Here is a 26762-nt window from a genome sequence, read left to right on the forward strand (position 1 = left end):
CAAAGTGAGACAACTATAAATTAAATAAAGTACATTAAATTACACGTAGTCTGTAATTTCTATCTCCCCCATGATAGGAAAGCTCTTTTATTTCTTTTGTAAAGTCACCAGCAGCAACATCACCACCCAGGGTACATTCAGTAATCTATTTACGGCTCTAAGGATATTTTGTCCCCACATCCCTCCCGCAGAAGGTGACAGCAGTTTTTAACTCATCATTTTATTAAAGATTCCTGATGCTACCTCTGCCTAAGACATTCGCAGCAAGTGAAAATGTTAGGTCTTGGCTAACACGAGCATTCTTTAGTTCTCAGGAAAGTCAGTCTAGAAATACTGGCAACAACCGCAGCCAGGACACCGTGAAGCTCTGTGTTTATTCTGTTTCTCTGGGACGGTGGCAGCTGTGAGTTTCAGATGCCATCTGCCGAAGGCAAATGCCTAGTTAACTGTGCTATTCTCGATCTCTTCACAGTCCACAGTTCTACCAACCTCTCTCTACTTTGCAATCCCCCTCACTGCTGGCTTCCTTCTCCAACAGGCCTGAAACACAAGCACAACACACTGAAGCTACCATGGATCCCCTTGGCCCAACAGCTGTTACACCCTAAATGATATTCTCTTCTGGCACCTCCTTACCCTGTGGTCTTAATCTGAAGGCTTCTGGACTCTTCTTCCTACTGGTAGAAGGTACATAACTATATACCAATGTTGTATATATTGTTGAAATAATGCTATGTATTTTCAGCATTTGCAAGGGAAATGGAACTAGGCACATTATATCTCATTAATTATGGTCTCTACTAATTGGGAATCTGAGAGAATTCTCTGGGCTGACATTTATTTTTGCATTATCTGCTGAAAGAAGAGGTTTGCTAAGTAAATAAAGGGTAGAAAGTTTTTTAATAGTAGTGTTTAAACTACCGGAGAGAAGATTTCTAAAGATTCTGAGGCTTTCATTTGTACACTAACAACAAATTATTTTCTACCTAGTCACTAAAGCCAGCTGTCTCCTTTCTGGCTTCCCTATTTCTGCACAGCCACTATCATTTCCTAATTCAACGTGCTTATTAGCAAAGCGAACCAGTCTCCAACCAGCCAACTCATCCTCTGTCTGCTTTTCCTACCCCACTCCTCTTTTTCTCTCTAACTCAGGCCCTCATTAATAAAGCTGCCCTGGAACTAGAGGATCCCGGCTAGGCTCCTGTCATTTGCCCCCAGTCCTCTCCAATGATTCGGTAATCTGCTGCCAGATTGGTCTTTCAAAAATTTCATTTTTTCCTTTCACACTCCAATCTTATTATCCCAGATGAAATGTTCTATAAGAACCCATGACTCTTACACTCCAGAACTTTAATATCCTCAACTGTAGCTTCAGTGTCCTTGCTCCCAGCACTACATTTAGCAGATTACTAAAATAAATGTAGATTCACAATATTTATCTGAACCCCATGGGGCCAGATGTAATTTGGGATTCATACTTCTTTCTCATTTTAGGACCACAATATGGTGCATAAAACATATTTTATGTAACATCCCAGTGGGCCTGAAGCAACACTTCGTAGTCAAGTACATTGATAGTTCTGCAACAAAATGTATAAATTTCACCTCTTGTTGTAATAAATAAAGACAATAAATAAATAGCCTCCCATTAGGTTTTGCCACAAAATATTTATACAAAAAAATTTTGGTTGGTGGGGTTTTTTGGATTTCGGAATTGTGATTAAGAGACTGAGAATGTATAGTAGGTATATTTATCCATGGCCATTTATCACTGTCCAGACTTGAAAGAAGTTAAGTTTTCTTTAAAAGTCTCCACACCGCTAACTTTGATTAATTCAGCCTGTTCTTCTCCACGATTAGTCCAAATTATTGAGGCCTTCCTTACAAAAGTGTCTTCCTATTATGAGAACTTCATGACCACAAGGTTGTCCCTATCATTTTAAATTTTTTTCTAATTTTAACTCCATTCCCAAAGCATTTTCACCTTGCTTATTAAAACAAAAAAAGTCTTTTTTTTAGCTGCTTATTTTAACAAAATGTAAATGTAGTCATTTTGCTTTTCTCTACCTAAAGAAAGGCTTTGGTGAAGTAGGGTAGATTGATTATCTTTCAGCAGAGCGGGTTTACATTTTAAAAATCTGAGTTATGCTGACCTTCTCCCCCAAATAAGAGTTAAGCTTTTAAAGTGTGAGTTCATCTAATATTTAACATAAGTTTATCAAGCAAATCACAGAAAACCTCCCTATGCACAGTTAAGCATATACTGCAATCACTCTTTAGGTCAAGTTTTAACTTGACCAATAAACCCTGCTTTAAATACTGCCAAGCCAAACATAAAGCCAGCAGTGCAAGGTTTGTATATATATCATGGGATGCTGGCCATATGGGTCACAGCATTCTGACAGGCAATTCCTAGGCAGTTATTTTGACATTAGAAAGTCACAATCCATCAACTTAACAGCAGGGCAATAATTTTGGGACCAGGGAGATGGCTATTCAAAATGACACTGTGGGAAGTAAACGGTAGTTCCAAGAACCCCTGTTTGAGTATGAAGACATAAACTAGGCAAAATTTCTTTCCACCTCTAGAACCAGCCATTATGTAATGTGTTTTTGTGTAAGCACGTTATTTCTGGTGTTTGAATAGAAAAGCCCTGCCTGCAAAGCTAAAAAGCATGCAGGTATCTGGATTCTTTGGCTGAATGTGGGGAGATGAGAAGAAATGGAACTACCCTTATGAGACTCAAGGATGACAAAGAGTTGCCTTCCCCACCCCCACCCTCCACCCCAGTTTGTCACAAACCATTTCCAATGACCTGTGATACCCGAGGCCAATATTTCAGATGTTTCTGAATTCTTTCTGCATTGCAAATTAATCAGTTCTCCAGTGCCCTGTGAAATAGGGCTCCTTGAGTATGTGGAGGAGACTTGGATTTTACTCTTGAAGAGGCTGCGGGGCCAACAACCCTGCTGTGAGTCCTGCCCTGCACACAGGTGGCCACGGTCTCCTGGACAAATGAATGCGGATGGAGGCCACCTAGTGCTGCTGAGATCCTCTCCACAGCTGGGAGGGAAGGTAGCAACTGGCAGAAGTTTCCTGGCTGCTAGATTGGTGGTGGGCGGGGTGGGTATGGGTTGGGAGTATGAACTAGAGTGCAGCGATTCTCAGATGTTCTCATTTCCCAATAACTCCGAGAACACACACATAAGCCTTCCAGGATGGCCATGCTGCGCATAAGGAACAGCAAGAACATCCTTCCTTCTACCCGGGAAAGGAGAAATGAAAAAAGGAAGAACGGATATAAAATGATGTACTGATGGCTGAGATGGCAAAACGGAGCACTGGATGGATATATGTAGATACTATGGCCAAGAAGAGAGACAAAATCTGGGTGGCAAGTTTTCCTCAATGAGCTGTCTTGTTTCCATGCAAACTGAGGTGGTCTTTGTGGTGGCCCACACTGCCTGGGGTCATGACCTGGCCTACTGGGGACTAGTGCTCTCGCCACTGCCCTCCCCTATATTCCTGGCTGCCGGCCTGAAATACAATGTGTAAAGCAAATTATTTTCAGGTTGTACTTCATTATTTTAAAGAAAAAGAAATTCATTATGTGGGTGAAATATCAGCAGGTAAAGAACAATAAGCTCTTAAAGCAAAGAAGAAGAGGCTTATTACTGTAAACATTTTATTTTAATAAACTTTTGTAGCTTAAATTGAGTTTCTCCTTCTTTTCTAAAACCCAACCTTATATGAATAACTACATCTGTAAGCTGAAAGCATCTGAAAATTCACACATTTCAGAAAAGTAATTCTTAAGCAATCAACAGTAGAAGCAAAGCCAGCAATGTTTCCATACCTGGAGCTGATATTCTTCCGTGCAGCACAGAGTCACTGGGCAGCAGTTCTTTTGAATTGGAGGTGAATGGTGATTGTCTAAATGTGTCTTCTGAAAAGAAAGGGCTGGGGTGGGGGAGGGGGAGTGAGGTTTAGTAAATTAAAGTTATTTAAGACACCCAGAGTACCTGGCCCCAAATACAAACATACGCAATATTGGATAAGGTGTTGTTGTTTGCAATGGTGTTTAGTGAATATAAGAAGATTGTGCTTCAAATGGAGAAAAAGAAAAGTCATTACATCAGACAAGTGCCAGCTGTACCTTCTGCCGATGGGTTTTATATTTGGGAGGAATATATGAAACATCATCTTTGAAACACTGTTAAACCCGTAGAGGAGGACAGCTGAGCAGTACATTTTCCTCTTGCTCTATTCTTTCTGTGTGTGTGTTGTGCCCTGCCTGGGTCAGAATGAGAAAGGGCCTGCCTGTGGTTTTCCTGGTAGAGATGGAATTGCCCTGGCTCACCCATATTCTGTCACCTGATCCCTCAGGGACCCACTGCACACATCAAGACAGATGGCTGGGGCCAGGGACCAATACACTGAAGGAAACATGTCACTGGTCCCCACAGAAACGAAAACTGCAACTTGAAATTGTGTTGGTTCTGAAGGAGTTAAAGTCAGAAAACCAGAAAACGGGGCTGCCAGAAGGGACCCCAGGGAGCTCCCTCATTTAACATGAAAGAAAGGCCCTGACCTGAATCATCCTAAGCTCCCCTAGTGACTCAGCAAGAACTAGAACTAGGGTCACCAGACATCCTGCCAGGGTTCCCCCTAAAACCATGACCACAGTGAACACAAAGGATTGAATGTTTTTAATTAGAGAATTCTAACTCGGTCACAGGGTCCATCTTCCAGGCCTCTAAAATAAAATGTGAATAAGTACTGCGATCACATACGAGAATACTGGAGTATCCATCAGTGTCCAACCTAGAAAATGGAAAGCCCTATTTATTTACAACAGAGGAAATTCAACCATAGGAACTGGGTACCCAGATAGTGGAAGTTCCAGAGGGTAGTAACACAGCCCAGAGATAGGAAGGGCAGGAAGCCATTGCCACCCTGAGGCTGGAGGGACTAAAGGTGGAGATAAATGGAGCCCAGGTCATGGGAGCCGGAGCACTAGAGGAGATGCAGCTGCCGTGGCAGACAGAGAGGGAGTGGGAGAATACCCAGGCTCTACCTTAAGCCCCACCCCTACCTCTCACCAGTGCCTCTGATTGGCTGAACCTTCCCGGAAGGCAGGGAAATGCAGCCAGGAGGGATCAAAACCCCCCACCACCACTCCCCTGGGCAAAACAGCAGATCTGGAGCAGAACAACAGACCAAGCCTAGGACTCCCAGGACTAGTGCTGCTTTGCTAAACATGTCACAAGGCTATGGTTGCTATTATTCAATTTTAAAAAGGGAATGTTAAGATGAAAATGGAAGACACTTTCTTTAAAGTAAAACATACATTGATAGATAATATAGTTTTACATGACTATGTTAGGCTAGATTTAACACAACTTTGTATGCCATGGTTTTTCTTTGTATCTTAAACACAGAATGATTTAAATAGGCTTAAAAAGTGAACACTGGCTATAGGCTAGTAGGAGGCAGGAAGTGGGGAGAAGCAAAGGGGCAGATATGTTGCTTTCTACCAAACATCTCATAACCTGCAAGGGTGGCTAAGGCCGTGGAGGAAGGGACACAGTGTGACCACGGGGCCGGGCCTGGCCTGGCCCGGGAGCCCAGGAAGGGACTTCCTGCAAAAGCCACCATGGGTGGAATGGACAGTAGGGTCATTAGGGTTTCAAGGAGTTGGGGAAGGGGGCTCCAGCACTGTGAGAAAGCACAGCCAGGCTGCAGAGCTGAAGGAAGGCCCATGGTGGAGGGAAATGAGTCTGGACCTTGTGTGCAGTGATCATGGCTTTGTCCCAACAGTAGTGACGGCACTGCGGTGTCTTAAGTAAGGGGGTCAGGGAACCGGACTTCAGTTTCAGAAAGCTCCATGTGGCTGCAGCAGGCAGTGTGGCCTGGGGGACTTGCAGAAGACAAGGCGTGTGGCCAGTGCAGCAGTCCAGATGGGACGTGGTGATGCTGGTGGCTAATGTCGCCAGCCAGCAGCGACACTTGCAGGTCAAAGAAGTAAAAGAGGGGGCTAGTCAACACCACAGGTACATTTGGGAATAACCTTCACCTAGCTTTCTAGGTGAAGTGAGCAGAGGCTGCTGTGCTATGTGCTGGCAGTAGTCTCCTGGGTCTTGCTAAGTAGTGGCAATGGGCTAGCACTGTGTCTTCACATGCTCTCTTCAAAAGTGCAGATTCCTGCTGATGTGAGGAGTGGAGCCCTATTATCACTGAGCTGCTCAGAAGAAATTGAATTGAAAGGGAGACAATCACCGAGGGAAACAACATTCAAAATAATTTTCTACCCTGGATGCCAACTTTATCCTGCATAGAAAAGAAAAGATTTCTTTTGAGGGAGCAGAGAATTAGAAGGGAGTCCTGCTGGATATTAAAAATGCACAAAAGGGCTGCCAATGTTTCTATGGGGCAAAGAATCAATGGAGAAACTTTTAGAAGGCAAGGTGGCTTAAGGCTGGTGTAAGTCCTAGCTACAGAGAGATGACATTAGGTTAACAGGGAATTGGTCTCAGATCAAACACACAGCTGCCATGCTCTGCATTTGGATCCGTTCATGCCAGGAGGTAGCGAGTGTGGTAGCTTTGCAGAAAGTTTGGAATCAGAAAAATTGGAGTCTGAATTTCATATTGGTTACTTCATAGTTAAGGGACCTTTGTCCAATCAATAACCCCTCTAGCCTCAGTTTCATCACTGAAAAAGAGGTTTAACAATGCTATCTTTTAGAGGGTGCTGTAAGGGTTCAAATTAGATGTTTCATGTTAAAGTTCTCAGTACGTAGTACATGCTCAACAAAAAACAGCAACAAATGCTAAGTATCTGGCACTGATTTAAGGTGCTTTGTGTGTATTAACTTCACTTGGTCCTCATAAGAACCCTATGAGAGTAGCTACCATTGTTATAGTAGTCCCCCCTTACCCATGGTTTGGCTTTCTGTGATTTCAGTTATCCACAGTAGAGTACAAAAAGATATTTTGAGAGCCAGACCGCATTCACATAACTCTTAATCCAGAATAAGAATACTGTTATACAGAATATTGTTATAATTGTCCTATTTTATTATTAGTTATTGTTGTTAATCTCTTACTATGCCTAATTTATAAATTAAACTTTACCATATGTATGCATAGGAAAAAGCATTGTGTATATAGGGTTCAGTACTATCTGAGGTTTCCGGCAACCACTGTGGGTCTTTTTTTCTTTTTTGAGACAGAGTTTTGCTCTTGTCGCCCAGGCTGGAGTGCAATGGCACAATCTTGGCTCACCGCAACCTCCGCCTCCTGGGTTCAAGTGATTCTCGTACCTCAGCCTCCTGAGTAGCTGAGATTACAGGCGTGTGCCACCACGCCCGACTAATTTTTGTATTCTTAGTCAAGATAGGATTTTGCCTTGTTGGGCAGGCTGGTCTCGAACTCCTGACCTCATGTGACCCGCCTGCCTCGGCCTCCCAAAGTGCTGGGATTACAGGCATGAGCCACTGCACCCTGCCAACCACTATGGGTCTTGAAACATATTCCCTGTGGATAAGGAGGGACTACTGCATTATCCCTATTTTACAGATGTGGAGACTTAGGCACAAAGAAGTTAGGTAGTTGCCCATGCCCATGAGTTGAGCATGCTGGCTTCCCCATCTGCACTCTTTCCTGCTCAGCTACACTGCCTTTCGTTGGTCCGTTAACACCTAAGGAATTTATGGACAATAGAGACCCATGAATCCTTGCAACAGATGGAGAAAAGGAAGAGACAGAGAAGGGGGTGATGGAGGGGAGTAGGGACCAGTCGTTTCAGTACAAAGGTACTGAAGGAAGCTGAAAAATTTTTCTATTGAGAAATAGAGCAAGTAAAAATAATTTTTGTCTTTATTTCCCTATAGAAGTTAAGATATGCCCCCAATTTCCTAAAACTTTTACCACTTATGGGCCTGGTCAATTTGCAACTCTAAACATTCACCACTGCTGCACCTACAGCTTCCCAGAGCAAGCCTGTCTCTGCTATTAACTCTAAATGAAGAAGGAAGGGTAAAGAGGTCGTTAGCTGTTTGTAAGCTTCTATTTCGCCAAAACTATAAAGCACATGGTGGCACTATGGCTACATACACATCTGTGTATTAATCCTTCTGGTGCCCAGATTAGCTTCATGCTTCAGGAAGGAGAAAAAACTAAACTTGGAGCATGCCCTATAGAGCAGAGCTTGCTTCATGGGATTAGATCTCCAATAACACTGGTTATCCTTAACTCTCTGCACAAGGTACTAAGAAAACAGAAGACACTCCATGTGTAACTTTGTCCCATGAAAGTTCATTTTTAGAATGCTGAGATCATATTCCGTAAGTTCTTTTTCTTCTCCTGTGCCTCACAGTGACCGTGAAGTACAGAAGCACATCCGTTCTCAGGTGACGCCCAGCTTTGCGGTGGACAAAGCACTTCAGTAAGGGGTGGTGAGGCTGACACCTCGTTCATGCTGCTCAGTGACTGTCACTGTTGGCAGTGGGCAGTGGAGAGGCAATCTAGAGGAGGTACCGGACACAGGATGAAGCGGGCTGCATCTTCCCAGGGAGTAAAACAATCCATGAAATACATTGGACTTTACGACGTGCCTCGAAGCATGTTTGTACTGTCCTCCAACTGGTAACTTCAGCCAGTTACCAACTATTTCAGTAAAGGGGCCAGTTTGTGAACACCATATAGCCCTTGCTTCTGAATCTTCAGCTGCCTAGATTTTAGTCATTTTATTATGAAAGCCCCTCCATCCAGAAAGTAAGCCAAGGAAGTGGAAAAAGGCAAAAAAAGAGATTTATTTCTGGTTAATATTTTTGGTAAAAAGTTGATAGAGGAGGAGGCGGAAATTAACAGCTAATGGGGAGGGAATCATCACTTATTTTCACTCAACAAAATCATCTATCACAACATATCCCCTTTGGCCCGGGTCAAAGACAGGCTAGCTGGAAGACTTACATAATTCATATAAGTATTCAGTAACTTTTCAGTAGCAGCATCTGGAAGTTGATGGTATGGACATCAAAGAGCCCAAGCCCCCTGTTAATTTCCCTGGGTTTTGAAAATATAATCTTATAAAACTTATATCTACTTGAGTTTCTTTTCTGGACACAGTGAAATGGCTGTGGAAAGTATATTTTGATTTTTCTCCTGTAGAAAATCTAAGGGCTAAGATATGAAAGGGCAGGGGTGTCATAGTGAGTGGACAATTCCAGGCCAGGCATGGGATGTGGGGTCAGCAGCACAAGGCTGAGAAAGGAAAAGATTTACAATAAATAATAAAACAGTCCATAAAGGATTATGGCTCTAAATAGTGATACATTTTGCTAAGTGCCTATTGTGACACCAGTATTTCCACCTTTAACACCTGAGGGCCAACAGGGAATTTTGCCTCATGCAGAAGAGAAGGCCCATCTTACTTAAAACCAACCCTCCCCAAGTGCCACCACTGAAACCAAACGTTACAGGGATTCTCATTTTGACAGCAATAACAAAACCAAAAGAAAACAGAAAAGAAGGTGAGTATAGACTGTGAGAGAAAGTTCAGAAAAGACCTTCTTTGGTAAAGACACAACAGTTTTAAAGGAGCAATAGAGAAGAAACAGATTTTTTTTCTAAGAGACAGTAACTTTCAAGACTAAACTTGGGAATGACAAATAGAAAAGAAAAAGATTAAACAAAGAAAGAAAGACTGTACTGTAATGAGTTTTTACTTGGAACTCAGAAGGGACTACATAGATCAGGGTGGCATGAAATTCTATTAAATGTAAGAGTTTCTACCAAACCATCCTAAAGTGATTCTGACTTCTATCTGCACAGAGACAAATTACCTTAGTAAATTTTTTTAAAATAGTGAATCTTTAAAAAAAAAAATTCTTCAGTGAATTAATCAAGTAAAAGTACTCAATTATCATATATTCAGCCATATATTATGTGACCTAACAGGGTTTACAGATTTCTTTCGAGAGCTGGGTAAAACATGTCTGAAAGAATCTGGGGTAATTTTAAATTTTCTTTTGTGTTACTTTAAGGAAATTTTAAAAACAAGCTATTTGACTTAGATATATGTCTGATAAACTATATATTGCAAAAAGAGAGCTGGAAGTCCCAGCGTGGGGTAGAACAGTTCTGTGGGAGCCAACGTGTTCTCTCTCTAACCGCTACCTGCTCCCCAGCAGACCTCAGCCCCTGGGCCCCTCACCAGGTGGTTTTCTATCCCTCCTGGTAAGAGTGTCTTCCTCCTCTCCACTCAGACCCAGTTGTTAAGCCACAGCAATACTGGTTTTCCATGTTGATACATCATGTTATTTTTTAAGAACTGAAATGCCATAGATTTGTCCAAAATCACTGAGCCAGTATTTTAAAAACTCTGACCTTTGAATCACTTAGACCTTGAGAAACCCTCCAGGAGTTACACACGGCATTAACATTTTGAAGTGTACAGGAAGCAGTAGTTGAGAAAATAGTTTTCCATGTTTCCAAAAGCCACAAGAAGAGGCAGGCAACAGATCAAAGTTATCTCAATAATTAATCTGACTTTAGTTCAAGAATCTTTTGAATATGTGGAATATGCATGTTACAGAATTAAAATGGATACAGGTAACTTGCATACGGGATCTCCATGGCTATGTTTCATATAATGAAACTAAAGGAAATGAGAACAAACCGGAAATGTTTTCTTTGAACAAAAACTAGAGCTTGCTAATAATAACAGATTACAGGCCTTGCCAAAGGACAAAAAAGGTGTTTTTTTTTTTTTAAATGCTTCTTAAACATATCAAATAAGAAAGGTGGGTTTATTCAAAGATAAGGAATAAAGAAAATCTTTGTATTAGTTATAACTATCTCCTCAACATCTCCTCAAGTACTCTAAGGTGAGAAGACATTCTTCGAGAAGCTGGAATAGCTTACATGAAAATAAGGTCACAACTCAAAAACAAAAACACTTTATTTTTACATATTTCACTTTTTGAAAAGATCAAATAACAATATTTCATTTTCAACTTAATTTTCATGATTAATGCCATTTTCTTCACTTTTAGTGATTTTGTTTTTCTCAAATATTACTTCCTTTTATTAATTTATTTGCTAATAACTTAATAGATGCTTAATATTTCTTTTTATATATTTATATATGTACATGTTGTGTAACATATTTATAAGTAATTGTATTTGAAATATATTAAGTGCTTAGTTCTACATATTTTTGTAAAAAAATTTCAAACACTTTAAAAAATAAAATGCAAACACTCTATACAGTTGCATCAGTATTATGTGAAATACAGAAGAAATCCCTGACACAGTCCTTTTGTTCTGTGGTAGCAATCACTCTATGTGGCCTAGGACCATGTGTGGTCTTCCTAACTTCCTCATTTTCATTTTGAATGAGCAGTTGTAGAGCTGTTGCTTCTGAAATGTGCCCAGATATTAACATGTTACATATAACAATCAGGGCCAGTTGTCTTACTAACATTCTTGCAGTCAATTGAAAAGGTAATCTATAATGAAAGAAAACAGTTTTAATGGTATGCATGAACATTGCTCTTCCCTCTTCAATACCACAGGAATGAGGACCCCTGTTCCTAAAGGATTTTATTTATTGTAACGAAAAGGACCTCGGATGGCAGGTTAGGGAATGTGGGCGTGGACAAGAGTGCCCAAGATTAAAAATGACTGTGAGTCTCTGCCCTGAAGACAACCCTGACCATCTGAAAGAGAAAATTCTGTATTTGACCATACAAGGGACATAACAGGGACCTCCTGTGACCCCAGTGGGTTAGGCCTGAAAACTCGGTCATTGATCATGTTGGGCTCACAGATTTTCAAAGAAAGAGGGGCTGTTGTGAATAAAACTTGGATTATTCCTATACATTGGCAAGCTTCAGCTGGGGCATTTATCTAAAAAGCGAGGCTGGCATTGCAGATTCAGTGTGTTTCTAAATGGGCCTGTGGGCAGAGGGGACTCAAGGGTACTCCATCACTCTACTAGCATATAGGCAGCAGATTTTCTTCTTTAATTTTTGGAGGCGACAAGGAAGCTAAGATGGGTTTCCTCTCCTCCAATTCCGTTGATGTGGCCGCACAACTTGGCTGGGGCCAATGAAACAGAAACTTTGCAGCAATTAAAAACTAAAGGTGTTGTTAAATTTTTAAGATGTGAAATAGTATCATGGAAAATCTCCTTACTTTTTAGAGATATATACCAAAGAATCTGGGAATGAATGTTTGATATCTGGGATGTGACTTAAAATATAGGAGGAAAAAGGACTGGTAAACCAAGTGTGGCAAAATGTTGATACTTGTTCAATATGCATGATGGGAATATAGTGATTCATTATTTTATTTTTTCTATTTTGGTTAAAAAATTTCATAATAATAAAAAATCAATAGCAACGACCAAACAAAAAATCCAACCCAGACAAGCCACCAAACAGAGTAAGAAAATACAAGACTGTGCGTGATGGCTCACTCCCATAATCCCAGAACTATGGGAGACCAAGGCAGGAGGATCACTTGAGCCCAGGAATTCGAGAATAGCCTGGGTAATATGGCAGAAACCCTGTCTCTACAAAAAAATACAAAAATTAGCCAAGCGTGGTGGTGCATGCCTGTAGTCCCAGTTATATGAGAGGCTGAGGTGGGAGGATCACTTGAGCCCAGGAGGTAGAGGCTGCAGTGAGTGGAGATTGTGCCACTGCACTCCAGCCTGGGCGACAGGGCAAGACCTTGTCTCAAAAAAAAAAAAACAAACAAAAAACAAAAAACAAAAACAAAACCATACACACACACACACACACACGAGCAAATACAAATGTCTCCCCATGAACAAAATGCTTAAGAGCACTGGAATCAATAAATCAAAGACTTTAAATGGAAGATATAATTTTTCACCCTCCAATCATTAAAAAAATTTTGATGATAAGCACAGAGTTGATCGGGCCTTTGAAACATTCTCTGTCTCCCTCTGTCTCTGTCTCTCATGAAAACTGTTAGAATTGCAGATTCAATCTTTTTAAAAGTCATTTTGACAATTCGTACCAATAGCCTGAAAAATGTGATACTGTTTTGAGTCATTTTATCCCACCATTGTTTATACTAACAATTTTTTGGGGGGAACCCTCGATATTCAATAACAAGGGACTGATTAAATAAATTGTAACACAGGCAAACCTGAATACTATGCAAACATTAAAAGAATAACATTGAGAATGTCCATGGAAAAATGGACAATCTTATATATTGCTAGGTGAAAACAGAAGATTATAAAACTGTATATGTAGTAGGACTCAGTTATACATATATAAATATATACTTATAAATATGAATTTATACATATATAAATGAAAAAAAATCCAGCAAGGATACACACCACCAACTTAGCAGTGGCTGTCTCTAGGTAGTAGGACTAAAAATACGTTTTCTTTATGTGCTCCTATATTATCTGGAAATAAGTTACTTTTAAAAGTTAAAAACAACTATTAAATTCTACTGTTTAGGATCTTTTACTTTTGAAAAGACTTGGTCTTTTAAAGAAAAAGCTCTGAGGGACAGTTGTAAAAGACACAGGCAGAAACAACTGCATCTCAGTTATGACCCTCAGTATCAGTCTGCTTCAGTTTCAGAAGTCTGAAAGCTATGGAAGGAAGAGGTTGTATGCAATACTGTAGAAGAAAAACAGAGCATCTTAGGAACATATACGTATTTTTCATGTTTAGTATTTTCTTCTTTGAAAAGCATCAATGCCTCCTATTTCAGATTGTCTTAAAGGTGCGCCAACCTACGTATGTACAACCTAACACTACAACCTAGTATGTACAACCTAACACTGAGTTTTCAAGGAAAAGGTTCCTGTTGCTGCTGCTCTAGCATTCATGCACTGTGGAGCCAGGAAACTTCTCGGGACAAGGAGCACAATGCCAGGCCTTGTCAAGGGCTGCTGCAGTGGAGAGGCCAGACCGGGGGAGCCAGAGCCAACCGCAGACCAAGGAAGTGAACCCTGCACATCCGGATACTCGAAATGTCAGCTTGTGGAGGATCTCCCGCAGGAATCTGACTTTATACACAAACAAAGACATTGAGCTTTCTGCTGAGGTGAGCTGAGAATGGATGAACTTAGTCTTCTCTGCAGTGATGCAAGCCTCTGTCATGTGGAAGTTACAGATGATGCTAGTGAAATGTGGATGGTCTCCTGGCCCACCGCATCATGCAGGAGGGCTGCTTTAGAGGTCAACCCTTGAAAGACTTGATATATTTCTAGTAACAATAATGAAGACACTCTTCAGAGAAAATTCCAGATAAGAACAGCACCTAAGCCTCACATACTTTTTGGTTATATCATTCTTGCATAACCTGCCAAAGGCAGCTAGAGGGGAACACGGTCTCTGGATGTCCACTGACAGAGACTTACCAATTTACACTTCATTCCTGACTATTAGGAGTTATAAAAACAAGAGAGAATACTATTGCAAGCCAGTAGAAACAAAGACGGGAGTGTCCATGGGAAATGAAAAGAAAGGCACAGCCCTCTTCAGATCCTGAAAAGGAGATTTAAATTTGCCTCTTAAGAGTAACACAACACAGAACCATTCTGGAAGCATACTGTTCCAATATAACATTTCAGTATAGATGTCACGAAGGGAGGAAAAATGGCAGAGGGCAAATATCTATAGGACAATGGAGTAGAGGAATAGAACAAAGCACTGAGAAAGGGCCTGGTGAAATGGGAAGGAAAAACAAATCCAAATGGCAACAATGCACAAAGTAATTTCAGGCTGTGTGTGTGTGTGTGTGTGTGCATATCTCCATTGTTTTCAAGGATCAGTTTTAATTTCTTTGAAAAATAGAAACTCAAAGGTAAGTAGCAAAGTATGTATTGCCAATGAAAAGACTCTCAAGTCAGCATGTGTGTCAGGGCAGCTGCAGATAGTGGTGTAGGCTGTGCACTGCACAAAAGCACCATATCTAGAGGAGCATGATTAACGTCACAGACATCAGATTTATTGTGACCATATTCCAGTAGATGGCAGTGTACTAAGGGAGGGAGTCTTTTTAAAATGTACAATGGCACCATGAGGCCCCAAAACAGCCTTGACTTCACCAAAAAGAAATGAATGCCCTAACTGAAGGGACTCCATGAAATTAGTAGCAATTTCCATTCTTTAGAAATAGAATGCTCATTCATTTAATTTTAAAGTCACAACATGTAAAGGGTAAAGAGAATATATGGAGACCTCCCTAGATATCAATTTCATTTGTTCTGTTTCTGGTTTCTTTTCTTAATTGCTTCTGTCTAATTCAGTGTTCTCTAAAAGTAATATTTTACTTTTTAAGGTAATATAGCATTATTCTTTTATTCCTTCCAAAGAACTGAAAAGGGAAAATTGTGCGAATTGAGGTAGCACATCATGCTTTTACAAATTTGTGCAATTTCTATTACTGAATCATAAATATTTAAGGACACGCATCCGAACCATCACAAAGGAAAATTTTACATTGGATGATTTCAAGTGAATATGTCTTTTAGTAAACACTATTTGCCATTATCTAAATCACAGAAAAATAGCCTGCATTTCAAATTCTGAAAATTGGGCAAATTAAATATTGGTCTGCACAGCACGATATGAGTCTATCTTTCTCTGATTTTCCCACTTCTGCTTTTTGTCTAGTAATGGAGAAAAGAACAATTCAGGCAAACTCTTCCTTGCTTTTGGAACAAAGCAAGCCAGGTGTGAGAAAGTATTTGTTATAGGCCTGCAATCTTATACCCCCATGGACACTGAATTATTAATGGGGAAAAGAGAGAACAAATAACCAAGAGAGGGTTCTTGGCAGCCATTGTTTGAAGTTCATGGTGTTACACAACATTGAGCATGTCCAATTCACCTGCCAGAAGCTATCTGATTCTTACTCTAGGGTTCCATTTTCCTATTTCGATCCTATCCAGCATCTGGCTGGGTGATGGTCCATGTCAAAGGATGTAGATCTTCTTTTTATTCCATTAAACTCTGATATCTGATTATGATATCATGCCTCACGTATTTTCATCTACCAAATGATCATAATAGCTAGTTATCTGCTCCCTGCAGAACCTAGGCTTGTGCTGGGAAAGGAAATAGAAAAATCAGGATTTTATTAGTCTGAAATGTTCAGTCCTTCTGTTCTCATGGGTCTGGCCGGGACTCTCTCCTCATCTCATTTGTCAGATAGAGTGGCATTAAGAACACTCAGTCCACATACTATCTCAAAGGAGACCCACAGCCTTCTTTACACTTGGATTGAATTTTCTGGACTCTGAGGTTAAACAAGGAAAAAGACTGCTGTTTTAGCATTTACGGTGACGTTGCATCTAAAGGACTGATTCAATGGGAAGTGCCCCGATGAGGACACAAACAAGGGTGGAAGGACAAGGTTAAGGCACTGGTGAGCAGGACCACATGATTCAATCATTCAAGCTGCTAAGTAGATTGATTTTTCTGCCTGGCTACATGGTGTGCCTTGGTGGATTGTTTTTCTCCTTTACTTTTGGGAAGATTATCCTAATTTAAGCAGCTGAGTCTAAGTTCTTAGGATAAAAAAAAAAAACGGCATTCTCAAACCAGTTCTTAAAATGATGTCTGGGATTTGCTTCAAAAATAATCTACAGGGAGGGGGAAGTAGAGGAAGGAGATAGATAAAACATCATAAATCATTAATTGATGATTGTTGGATTGGATGACAGATACTTCTGCATATGTTTGAAATTTTCCATTATAAGAGTTTTTAAAAATGAGGTAGAGATCCAGTGATCCAGAAACTTGGTAGTTATTAGTTTCAACCTTTAGCTTCACCTAAACCCCTTTAAAAAAATCGCTAGGAAAGAATGCTGTCTCCCATTATTTTCACTCTCCTTATCTACCTATCGTATAACAGGGGTATCAACAAGGGGCAGAGCTGCCACTGGACAGGTGTGAGGAGGGAGGATTTGATGATGAGGAAAGTGCAGTCACCAACCCTTACGGGATGGAGAGTTAACAGCACACATCCGTGGACTTCGTGTTCTCTTGGTGCAGGACACGGGCATCAGCACTCCCATGACTCACTGGCAAGCAGGTATTGGAACGCCAAGCTACAGAGTGTTTCCTCTTGGGCTGCTACACTTTTCCTTAGTCTTGTGGTTGAAATGAGCATCAAGATAAATAATGATAAACAATTGTGAGGGAAGCTGTGGGTGTATAAAAGGCAGGGATAGAGTCAGCTCCTTTCTTCAGTTTTGTGTCTCTTCTCCCCACCTCATGTCCTTGGATATCCAGACCCTAGGATCAGCAGATGGCAAAGAGTGGAGGAGCTTAGGCATTCATCAGCTTGAGAAAGGCAAGGGAAGGCTTGATCTCAGGGCTGTGCTGAGGCCGCCATCCCAGGCCTGCCCTTTACAAATGAAACTACCTTAAATATACCTAGCTACTCTCAAAGTGTGAAAAATTCTGAACTTGATTCCAATCATGAACCGTCCTTCTGAATGATCAGTTTCTTCTAGGAAACCAAACACAGAAGATATGATTACTAAATAAACACTCCATTAGTACTTAAAAATCCGAAGATACAGAAATTCAGAGGTTTGATGTAAATCTTTTTGAAATGTATCACAAATCACACCTTAAAGCATAATCCACACACCGATTTTGTACCTGCAAAGTAAGAGTTCCTTCTAAAATGGGAGTCAGGAAAGAAGAAAGAAAATTGGCATTTTTTTTTCTGTTCCTGATATCAATTAACTCAGGTTAAAGAGGATTTTTTGGCATAAAAATTTTATTCTATTCCACTTGAAGTAATAAAGCGAGAGGTAAAAAAGAGATCTATTTATGGATAGGCTAATCAAGCAAGCTGCCTCCACTCAAAGGAAAAAAAAAAAAAAAACAGACTGAGGACTTTGTAGAACTATAAGCCAAGAATTCCTTAACACTGATTTCTAAACACCATATCATGCCGGGGGCTCACAGGAAGAACCTCTTCCTTTGCTTTGGGCAAAAGATCTAATTCGGATTTCCTCTTACTCATAATCTCCCAGCAAGAGGAGAATTTAAGGATTGCATCATTTTGGCCAAATGGTTAAAAATTTTTTTTTCTCTTCTATCCTATAATCATGCTTCAGCTCCAGACAAGGCAGTTTAGGCTTGAGGCACATTAAAATCCTTGTATGGGGCCAACTTGGGGCATCCTCTTACCTCTTCCCAGAGAACACCTGAAAAGCATAAAATAATATGGTCTTGCAGCACATCTTTTTGTTGTATAAATATTATGTAATCTTAAAGAGCCCTCAGAAACCTCCATAGATCATGCTAGTGGGGTCCTGCCCAGATCCTCCCTGTGGCATGAATGCACCCACCCCGGAGTTTGCTGTAAGTGTTGTCTGATAACTATAAGTGAGAACCGCTGTCCCCACTGGAACCCCCTAACATGGGAGGTTATACATCCCCTGCAGGGGATTACTTGAAGTTAGTGAACCTTCCTGGGGAATGGAGCTGAAGTTAGAAACCAGCTAAAACCACATCCTTGTCCTCAGCTCCTTTTCCTTCTCCTTCCTCCGTCTTCTGCCCCCATCACCTCCTTGCAGGTTCCTCTGAGAGCATTCCCTCAATAAAGCACTTCCATGAGAATCTCCATCTCTAGGGGACTTAACCTATAACACTTCAAGAATCCTATGGCAGCAAATTAAAATGAATTTTTTTTTATGTTTAGTCTGCTGTCTTTCAAGGTCTACTAATCTGGCCAATTTCATCAATGTTTAGACCCACAGACACAAGCAGATACAGTAAATAGCTTTAAGGTTAGATGTAGGAGGGGGCAGGATGGACTCCATGGGAGTTCACATGTCCTATTTGGGCATCAAACTTAATATACAAAATAGCCCTTCCATCCCCCAAAAGCCATTTCCCAATACAATCCGCAGTCCATCTTCCTAGTCTCATTTTCTATCTGTATACTTATATACAGACACAAGACTAATACATACCACTATTCTGTTCTATTAGAACGAGGTTCCTTTCCCTAATACTATATAAACCCAGTGTGAGCCGATCACGGTGGCTCACCCCTATAATCCCAGCACTTTGGAAGGCCGAGGCAGGCAGATCACTTGAGCTCAGGAGTTTGAGACCAGCCTGGGCAAAATGGCGAAACCCCGTCTTTACAAAAAATACAAAAATTAGCAGAGGATGGTGGCATATGCCTGTAGTTCCAGCTACTCGGGAGGCTGAGGTGGGAGAATGGCTTGAGCCTGCGAGGTGGAGGCTGCAGTGAGCCAAAACTGAGCCACTGCACTCCAGCCTGGGAAACAGAGTGAGACTGTCTCAAATAAATAAATAAATAAATAAATAAATAAAATAAACCCAGTGTGAGGCAAGCTGGCTCTGTTTTAATTGCTCTTTGAAATTTGACATTCCTAAACTCCAATTAATGGAATATTTTTTTAAAACCTCAGGTTAAAGTTTAAATGAGTACTGTCCACAGGCCTGATGATGCTCTGAGGTCGATTAATAAGACAACAAAAAGAAAAATATCATGTACCTTTTGTTGCAAGAATTAGAAACAGAAAACCCGGCAACTGTTCCCATCAGGAAGAATCTTTCTCTGTTTGCTCAGGAAAGCAAAGTTCCTTGATTTAAAGACTCCTTGGTAGCTCCCAGCTAGTTTCCACTTTTCCTAATTATTCATCCTAAAAATGTGTATTGCTCTTGATCATCCTGTAAAGCTCATATCTTGGGCTAACTCAGAAATTGGAGGGAGGTTTGAAAGTGGAGAATGGTCCTTCAAAGGTGGAGAATGCATTTCCCCTGAGCTCCTTTTCTGCAGTGGTGGGGTTTTCATCTGCTAGCTCTCACCTACAACGTTTCAGGTTTGGGTGGACTTCAAGGCTCCATGGGAGCAGCAGCACTGGCTGGTCCTCCTCTTCTCACAATGGCAGATGGATGGTGGGCAGCCCACATTGGCTAACCTCCTCAGACTGCCTTTGGCAAGTGGAAAACTCCCTTGTCCACAGTGGTGAATGACATAAATTTCCTTGCAATTTTTAAAAAGCATTATCTTTTTTCTGCCTTTAAAATCTTTGCCTTCCAAATAATGCTGGGAGGTTAAAAAAAAATTTGGGATATCCTTGGTGACAAATTATCAGCCTATAGTCACGGAGGCGGTCAGGAGCAGGGTTGCAATAAGACAGAAAGAGGCCTTCGTGAGATACAGACCCAGCCCCCAGTCCCAGCTGAGCCACCCAGCTCAACTCTCAGGCCAGGAGACTTCTGCAGAGAGGATGATAATAACATCTACTTCATAAAATTATTGTCAGGAATACAAAACAATAACATATGGAAAATTTCCCAGCAAAGTGACACCTATTAGATGTTTAGTACCTATTAATGGTCTTCCTCCTTTACTTCTGTATTGTTTCTACCAACTGAGAAATTCTGGTGGAACATGGTGGTAAAGGGTGTGACTCCTTTGAACCCAGTGGGAGAAAGAGGTTTGGGGAGCAACGTTCAACATGTAGTACGGGCTGGTGGCCCACACGGGGTGTTCTGGAGGAACCCACACAAAGTCGCCTACCTGGTGGTGGTCCGGATGGTGTTTTCTTTTATATGATTGTGCTCTTTGCTCACTTTTTCTGTAAGGAGAAAGAATGAAACATACACCTCTTAGGTTGTTCTCACTCAACTTGCATCTTTTAGCCTTAAGCAGAAAAACCCTCAACATCTCTCTTTTTCCTTTGTGGTTTTCTTTTGATTTCTTTTTTAAATATCCAGATCCTCCCCATCTTACTGGAAAAGACAATCATCCAAAGCACGTCGATAGTATCCAGTGACTCACGCCTGTAATCCCAGCACTTTGGGAGGCCGAGGCGGGCAGATTAGGAGGTCAGGAGATTGACACTATCCTGGCTAACACAGTGAAACCCCGTCTCTACTAAAAATACAAAAAATTAGCCAGGCATGGTGGTGGGCACCTGTAGTCCCAGCTACTAGGGAGGCTGAGGCAGGAGAATGGAGTGAACCCAGGAGGCGGAGCTTGCAGCCAGCCGAGATCGTGCCACTGCACTCCAGCCTGGGCAACAGAGCAAGACTCTGTCTCAAAAAAAAAAAAAAAAAAAAAAAAACAACACAACAACAACAACAAAAAACAACCATCACTCAGGCCAGGTGCTGTGGCTCACATCTGTAATCCCAGCGCTTTGGGAGGCCGAGGCAGGTGGATCACTTGAGGTCAAGAGTTCAAGACCAGCCTGGCCAACATGGTGAAAGCCCGTCTCTACTAAAAATACAAAAATTAGCAGGGGGTGATGGCACGTGCCTGTAGTCCCAGCTACTTGGGAGGTGGAGGCAGGAGAACTGCTTGAACCTAGGAGGTGGAGGTTGTAGTGAGCCAAGACTGCACCACTGCACTCCAGCCTGGGTGACAGAGTGTGACTCTGTCTCAAAAAGAAAAAAAAGAAAAAAAGAAAAACCAATCAAAGGGAAACAGTAACAAATATCAAATATCAAGTATGTGGTCTGATTTGAATGAGGCCTTGGTAAATATATATGTACACATACACATGCACACACACATAGAGTTATGGGCAGAGACAGTTATTTCCACTGTATCTTTCCCCAGCTGAAAATTTCTGCTTTCCTCTGATTCAGCATGAAAACTGCAATTGTTGCAACTGTTCCGCCTCTGACTTTGATGACAACCTTTAAGCATTCTGTATTGTGAGGGCCCTTTGTGGGAGGGGATATAAAAACTGCCTAAGACCTCTTCGTGCTGCAGTCATTCAGTGCTTATTCTGATAAATGTCACAAGGGACAAAAAAATATCATTTAGACAAGAAGAGGTAGACCCTCCCTTACTGTGGCTTGAAGTCTACATCTATCAGCTGTCAGAAATTATTTAATGACTTTCAAGAACACAAAAGTTGAACTCTGGCCTTCCCAATGCAGTTCAAATGTGAGGACCCTACACTGACAGTCACAGCTGTCAATGGCTTCTTTTAATATCTAGAAAAAACATGGCCAACTCCGTAAGAGTTTCAGATTTAAACAGCAGGGCAAGTAAAGACCTCTTAATCTTGTGGATTTTTGGAAAAATTTAAACGAAGATTTGCAACACCTGTCTCACACTTTGTACTGCTAGTCTGAAGCCACTGCATGCATGTGTGCATGGACAATTCCTTTCTGTCCACTCAACAATGACAACAAGCGTGAATTTGGATTCACAGCCAGGATTCTTTCAAAGAGCAGGAAATCGGGGCTAAATGACTTGTCTGAGGTCACCCAAGCAGTGACAGCGCCAGGGTGAGAACTCTCAGACCCAAACTTTTTAGCTGATAGGAAACTGTGACAACATACAGTTTAGAGACAGACTTTCTGAAAAGAACCACGCAGGTCACACTTTTGCAAATTTTAACTCCTCAATCATTATTAAAGTTATATTGTTTTTAGATAAGCTTCATCCTTCAAAAAATAAATAAATAAAAGTAGTCTGTTTTGGAGCTTGCACAGATCTGTGTGTCCTATTAAGTTTACAGAATTAGTGATTTTGGCTACTGCAGAGATCTGCACAAATACCATCCCTGTTTGAGGACCTGGAGGCCACCATTTTCAGCACCATCTGATAATTACACAGCTATGGGCTGTGTTGCCAGGTCAATGAGAAGGTGAACTATTATGGTGACAGATGGATTTTAGCTTTTTTCTCTTTCCTGGTATCTTCCTTAAGAGAGAATTAAATGGATGCTCTAAATGTGTTATCCATAAGAAAACAGAGTTTGTTGAACATTAGTAACAGACTTTATTGATGCATACACTTTAATACTGTAGGCCAGTGCTTGACTTTGGACAAGGTATTTGTATGTATTTCTATCCGAATCTTATATATGTATATACCATCAACCTCAATCATGTGCAAAAAAATAGAAGCATATTAAATTTGTTAGGGACAAATGGTATGTGGCTTGAAAGAGATGACAAAAGGAAAAACTTAGGTACTGGGATCCTTAACTATTTCATCCAGACACCTCACTGAGCTGGTAATTACTGCACTTTTCAATTCTAAGTATGTGCAGTACAAAAAGTTGGTTTACAGAAACTGTTCTGCTAAAGCTATAGATGGAAATAGTCCTCATACCTTCATCTTTTGCTTTTCCCTTCGTTTTGTTTTTGTTTTGGCAAGATACAATAAAACCTCATTAATTCAGACCACACTGATTTGGAAGTCATAGTAATTCAGTCACTGTTGGAATAAATTGAAATTTATCTTTTGCACACTAAAAAAAAAGGCTGCTAATCAGATCAACTGCCTAAGCAAAATTAGAGGTGAGGTGTTTAGCCCAGTCGACAGGAATCATTTGCGCAGAATTGAATAGAGTTTTAATTTCAAGTGATTCTTAACTATTTATTAAGGAAAGTTTGGCAGGAATTCTACTTGGCAACACTTTATTAACTGTTAGTTTGGGCGGCAGTATGCGTGTTAAAGCAACAAAATTGATTTCTGTCTAAAAAAATCCTATAATTCAGGTTATTTTTTTAAAAAAACTGTGTTAGAAGGGTTTTCCTTCAATGATTTCCAATTATTGACATTTTCGTGTGCATAAACATACCTGACAGTTGAAAGAGGAGCTCGGAAGCCATCTTCACAGAGATATCCTGACTGAAGAGGTTTCTCTCTGGGGGTACTCTGCCCTCTGGCATCTTCTGTAAGGGTTCGGTTTTCTCTCGCCCGATTAAAGTGCTGTAGCCAACATTCCGGCTGGGTGATATTGAGACATGGGAGTCCTGGATGTCAACCTCCATGGGTTCCTCTTTAATCTTCACCATCTGTGTTTCCTTGTAGCTTTCCGCTGCAAGTAGGTGAATGAAGAGAAACAAAAATACCACCATTTCTTAATTCCAAGCTAGACCCAGTTTCTAATCACAGAGAAAACCATGAAGATTGTGGCAGGGAAGAGAAAAGTGAGTGTGCGCGGCACACTGGACCATAGTTTGAAAACTATTGGCTCAATCATCTGATACCTGAAAAGGTAGGAGACTTCAGTTTTTTTAGCCCAGAGAGACTCAGGGGCTTGTTCGAGATCACACAGATGGCAGCAGGGCCAGGCCTTGGCCTGCAAGCTGGGGCCTAGGTTTCTTGACCAAGGTCTCTCACTACCCACATGTGCCCCTTCCTCTCTACCACACTGTTTCCAGAACTGAGAGAGGACATGGTAAATGTCTGTTCTTGCTTTATAACGTATTCAACTCAGTGAATCAAATAAGAGCAAGCATCTTAACATTATGGTTTTCTCCCTCTATTTTTTTTTTTTTTTTTCTGAGAAGTAGTTTCACTCTTGTTGCCCAGGCTGGAGTGCAATGGTATGATGTGGGCTCACTGCAATCACCACCTCCCAGATTTAAGAGATTCTCCTGCCTCAGCCTCCCGAGTAGCTGGGACTACGGGCACCTGCCACAATATCCGGCTAATTTTTGTATTTTTAGTAGAGACGGGGTTTCGTCATGTTGACCAGGCTGGTCTTAAACTCCTGACTTCAGGTGATGTGCCCGCCTCGGCCTCTCAAAGTTCTGGGATTACTGGCATGAGCCACTGTGCCCGGCCTCTCCCTCTATTTTTAAAGCTCTGACCAATTGCTTTTCTCTCTTCTAGGGCACATACATTAATCAAGGATAAATAGGGTCAATTCAACGGAGACATTTGCACCTTGCTGGAGGTGTATGGAAGGCCAACAGGAAGTTAACTGCAGCCCAAGGAGCAACACCCAGAAAAACGGCAATCTTACAAGTTATAATAATGGTACAATTTACTGTGTGTCATTTAGGTGTGGCTATTAGATGTTGGGTCTTTAGTCTGAAAACACATATTTGTTTTGTAAGGGTGGAGTGTCTATGTCCATGTATTACTTAGAGTTAGTGATAAAACATCTTTGAAACAAGTTGGGACAATTAGCCCAGAAAATAACTTGGGTCACTATAAAACAAGGCCACACTTTCATCAAATTAATAATAATAATTAGGAACTAGTGTGTACTCAGCACACTGGGAAACAAGAAACAAAGAGGATTTTGATAGTTGAACAGGTAGATGATAGACAGACAGATAGAGTAGTGGGTTGAATTGTGGTCCCCCAAAAGAAACATCTACATCCTAACCATGGGAACTTGTGAATGCTAATGTGACTTTATTTGGAAAAAAAAGGTCCTTGCAGATGTGATTAAGTCAAGAATCTCAAGATGAAATCATCCTGGATTATCTAGGTGGGTTCCAAATCCAATGACAAGTGTCCTAATAAGACACAGAAGAGGACAAGACATAGAAACAGTGGAAAAGGCCATGTGAAAACAGACAGAGACTGGAGTGATGCAGCCACAAACCAAGGAGTCCCTGCAGCCACTGGAAGCTGCAAGAGGCAAGCCAGGATTTTCCCCAAGCGCCTCTGGAAGGAGTGCAGCCAGACCAACATTTTGATTTCAGACTTCTAGCCTCCAGAACCATGAGAGAATAAATATCTGTTGTTTCAAGCTTCCAACTTTGTGGTAACTTGTTACAGCAGACCTAGGAAACTTCAGATAGATAGACGATAGATAGATAGATGATAGATAGATAGATAGATAGATAGATAGATAGATAGATAGATAGACAGACAGATAGACAGACAGATACACAGGTACACAGGTACACAGATAAAACAAACAGTAAGAAGCAGTGTAAACGAAGTGCTGATCTGTGGGACAGTCAGGAGATGTCATCAGGGAAACCTCATTGTTAGAAGCTGGGAGGGTCAAAAAACTGCTTTCCTTGGAAAGTATGACATGGGTGAACATCAAATACATGTATATAGTTTATTGACTAGCAGTTAAAAAAAAAGAAGAGCATTTTAACCTAAATGATTAAAATTAATACAGTGCTATCAATAAGATCTTATGTAAGAAGAGTGTTAATTGCTCTTTTTCTTCCTGACATATTACACATGCTTCTCAGGGAAAACTGTTTGTTTTTTGTCAACAACTAAACTGCAGGCAAGTGTGGTATTTACTTTAGATCCCTCCCCCCTTTCCCTACTCCTGCCAAGCTGTTTTTTCTCTGCATGTCTGCAAAGCAGCTCATAAAAATCAAGTTCACTGATTCAGTCAGTCATGATAAAAAAAAAATTTTTTAATTTTTTTAAAAGAAGAAAGCTGCCCAAGATACACGCTTAGCTTCTCTGCCTTTACTTCCAGTCCATCTGATTCTTCCTGGAGAACTGATCTTCCTCCCTCAAGCCCCTTAGGGATCTGGTGACCTCGCAGCCATCCTGACCTCCAGCCAGATCAGCCACCCTCATGGGCAGTCACAACACATCTTCCCTCATCATGCTTCCCGAAAGTACCTAATATTTGGAAAATAAACAGTGGGGTCAGTGTCATAGGTACATAATGATGCCTCTGAATCTTGCACTGGGAAGTCATTCTAAGGCCTGGGGACAAACACAAAATAATACTAGGACAAATCCAAAGGGATTCGCTTAGTTTAAAAAAATCTTGACACTATAAAAAGCAAAGCCAGAAAGAAGCTCTGTTATTTATCTTCTCCTCACACCTCATACCACCCTGCCTCATTTCCCTAGTTTTGACCACGGAATAAAAAAATCACCTGGCTATTTGCACCACTAAATTTAATGGAATTAGTTTTTAAAAGCTTCCTGGGATCACATCAGGTATGATTTACATGAAGTGCTCTCTGCTGTTTCTTATGACAACCCTTGCCCTTTCA

The 26762-nt window shown here is 41.0% G+C and overlaps 1 protein-coding gene across 15 annotated transcripts in view; it reads right to left on the reverse strand.

Moving 5' to 3' along the window:
- The window catches only part of ZNF827 (zinc finger protein 827), a 177656-nt gene that overhangs the window by 63847 nt on the left and 87047 nt on the right, over positions 1-26762 (reverse strand). For all 15 annotated transcript variants that reach the window (XM_055276041.2, XM_063638219.1, XM_063638221.1 and 12 more), the window contains 3 exons: positions 23621-23860; positions 20593-20650; positions 3858-3961 (listed from right to left, as the gene is read on the reverse strand). In XM_055276041.2, the coding sequence (XP_055132016.1) occupies positions 3858-3961; positions 20593-20650; positions 23621-23860 (402 nt within the window). The remainder of the gene's footprint in view (positions 1-3857; positions 3962-20592; positions 20651-23620; positions 23861-26762) is intronic.

Source organism: Symphalangus syndactylus, chromosome 4, assembly GCF_028878055.3.
Source record: "Symphalangus syndactylus isolate Jambi chromosome 4, NHGRI_mSymSyn1-v2.1_pri, whole genome shotgun sequence".
NCBI lineage: Eukaryota > Metazoa > Chordata > Mammalia > Primates > Hylobatidae > Symphalangus > Symphalangus syndactylus.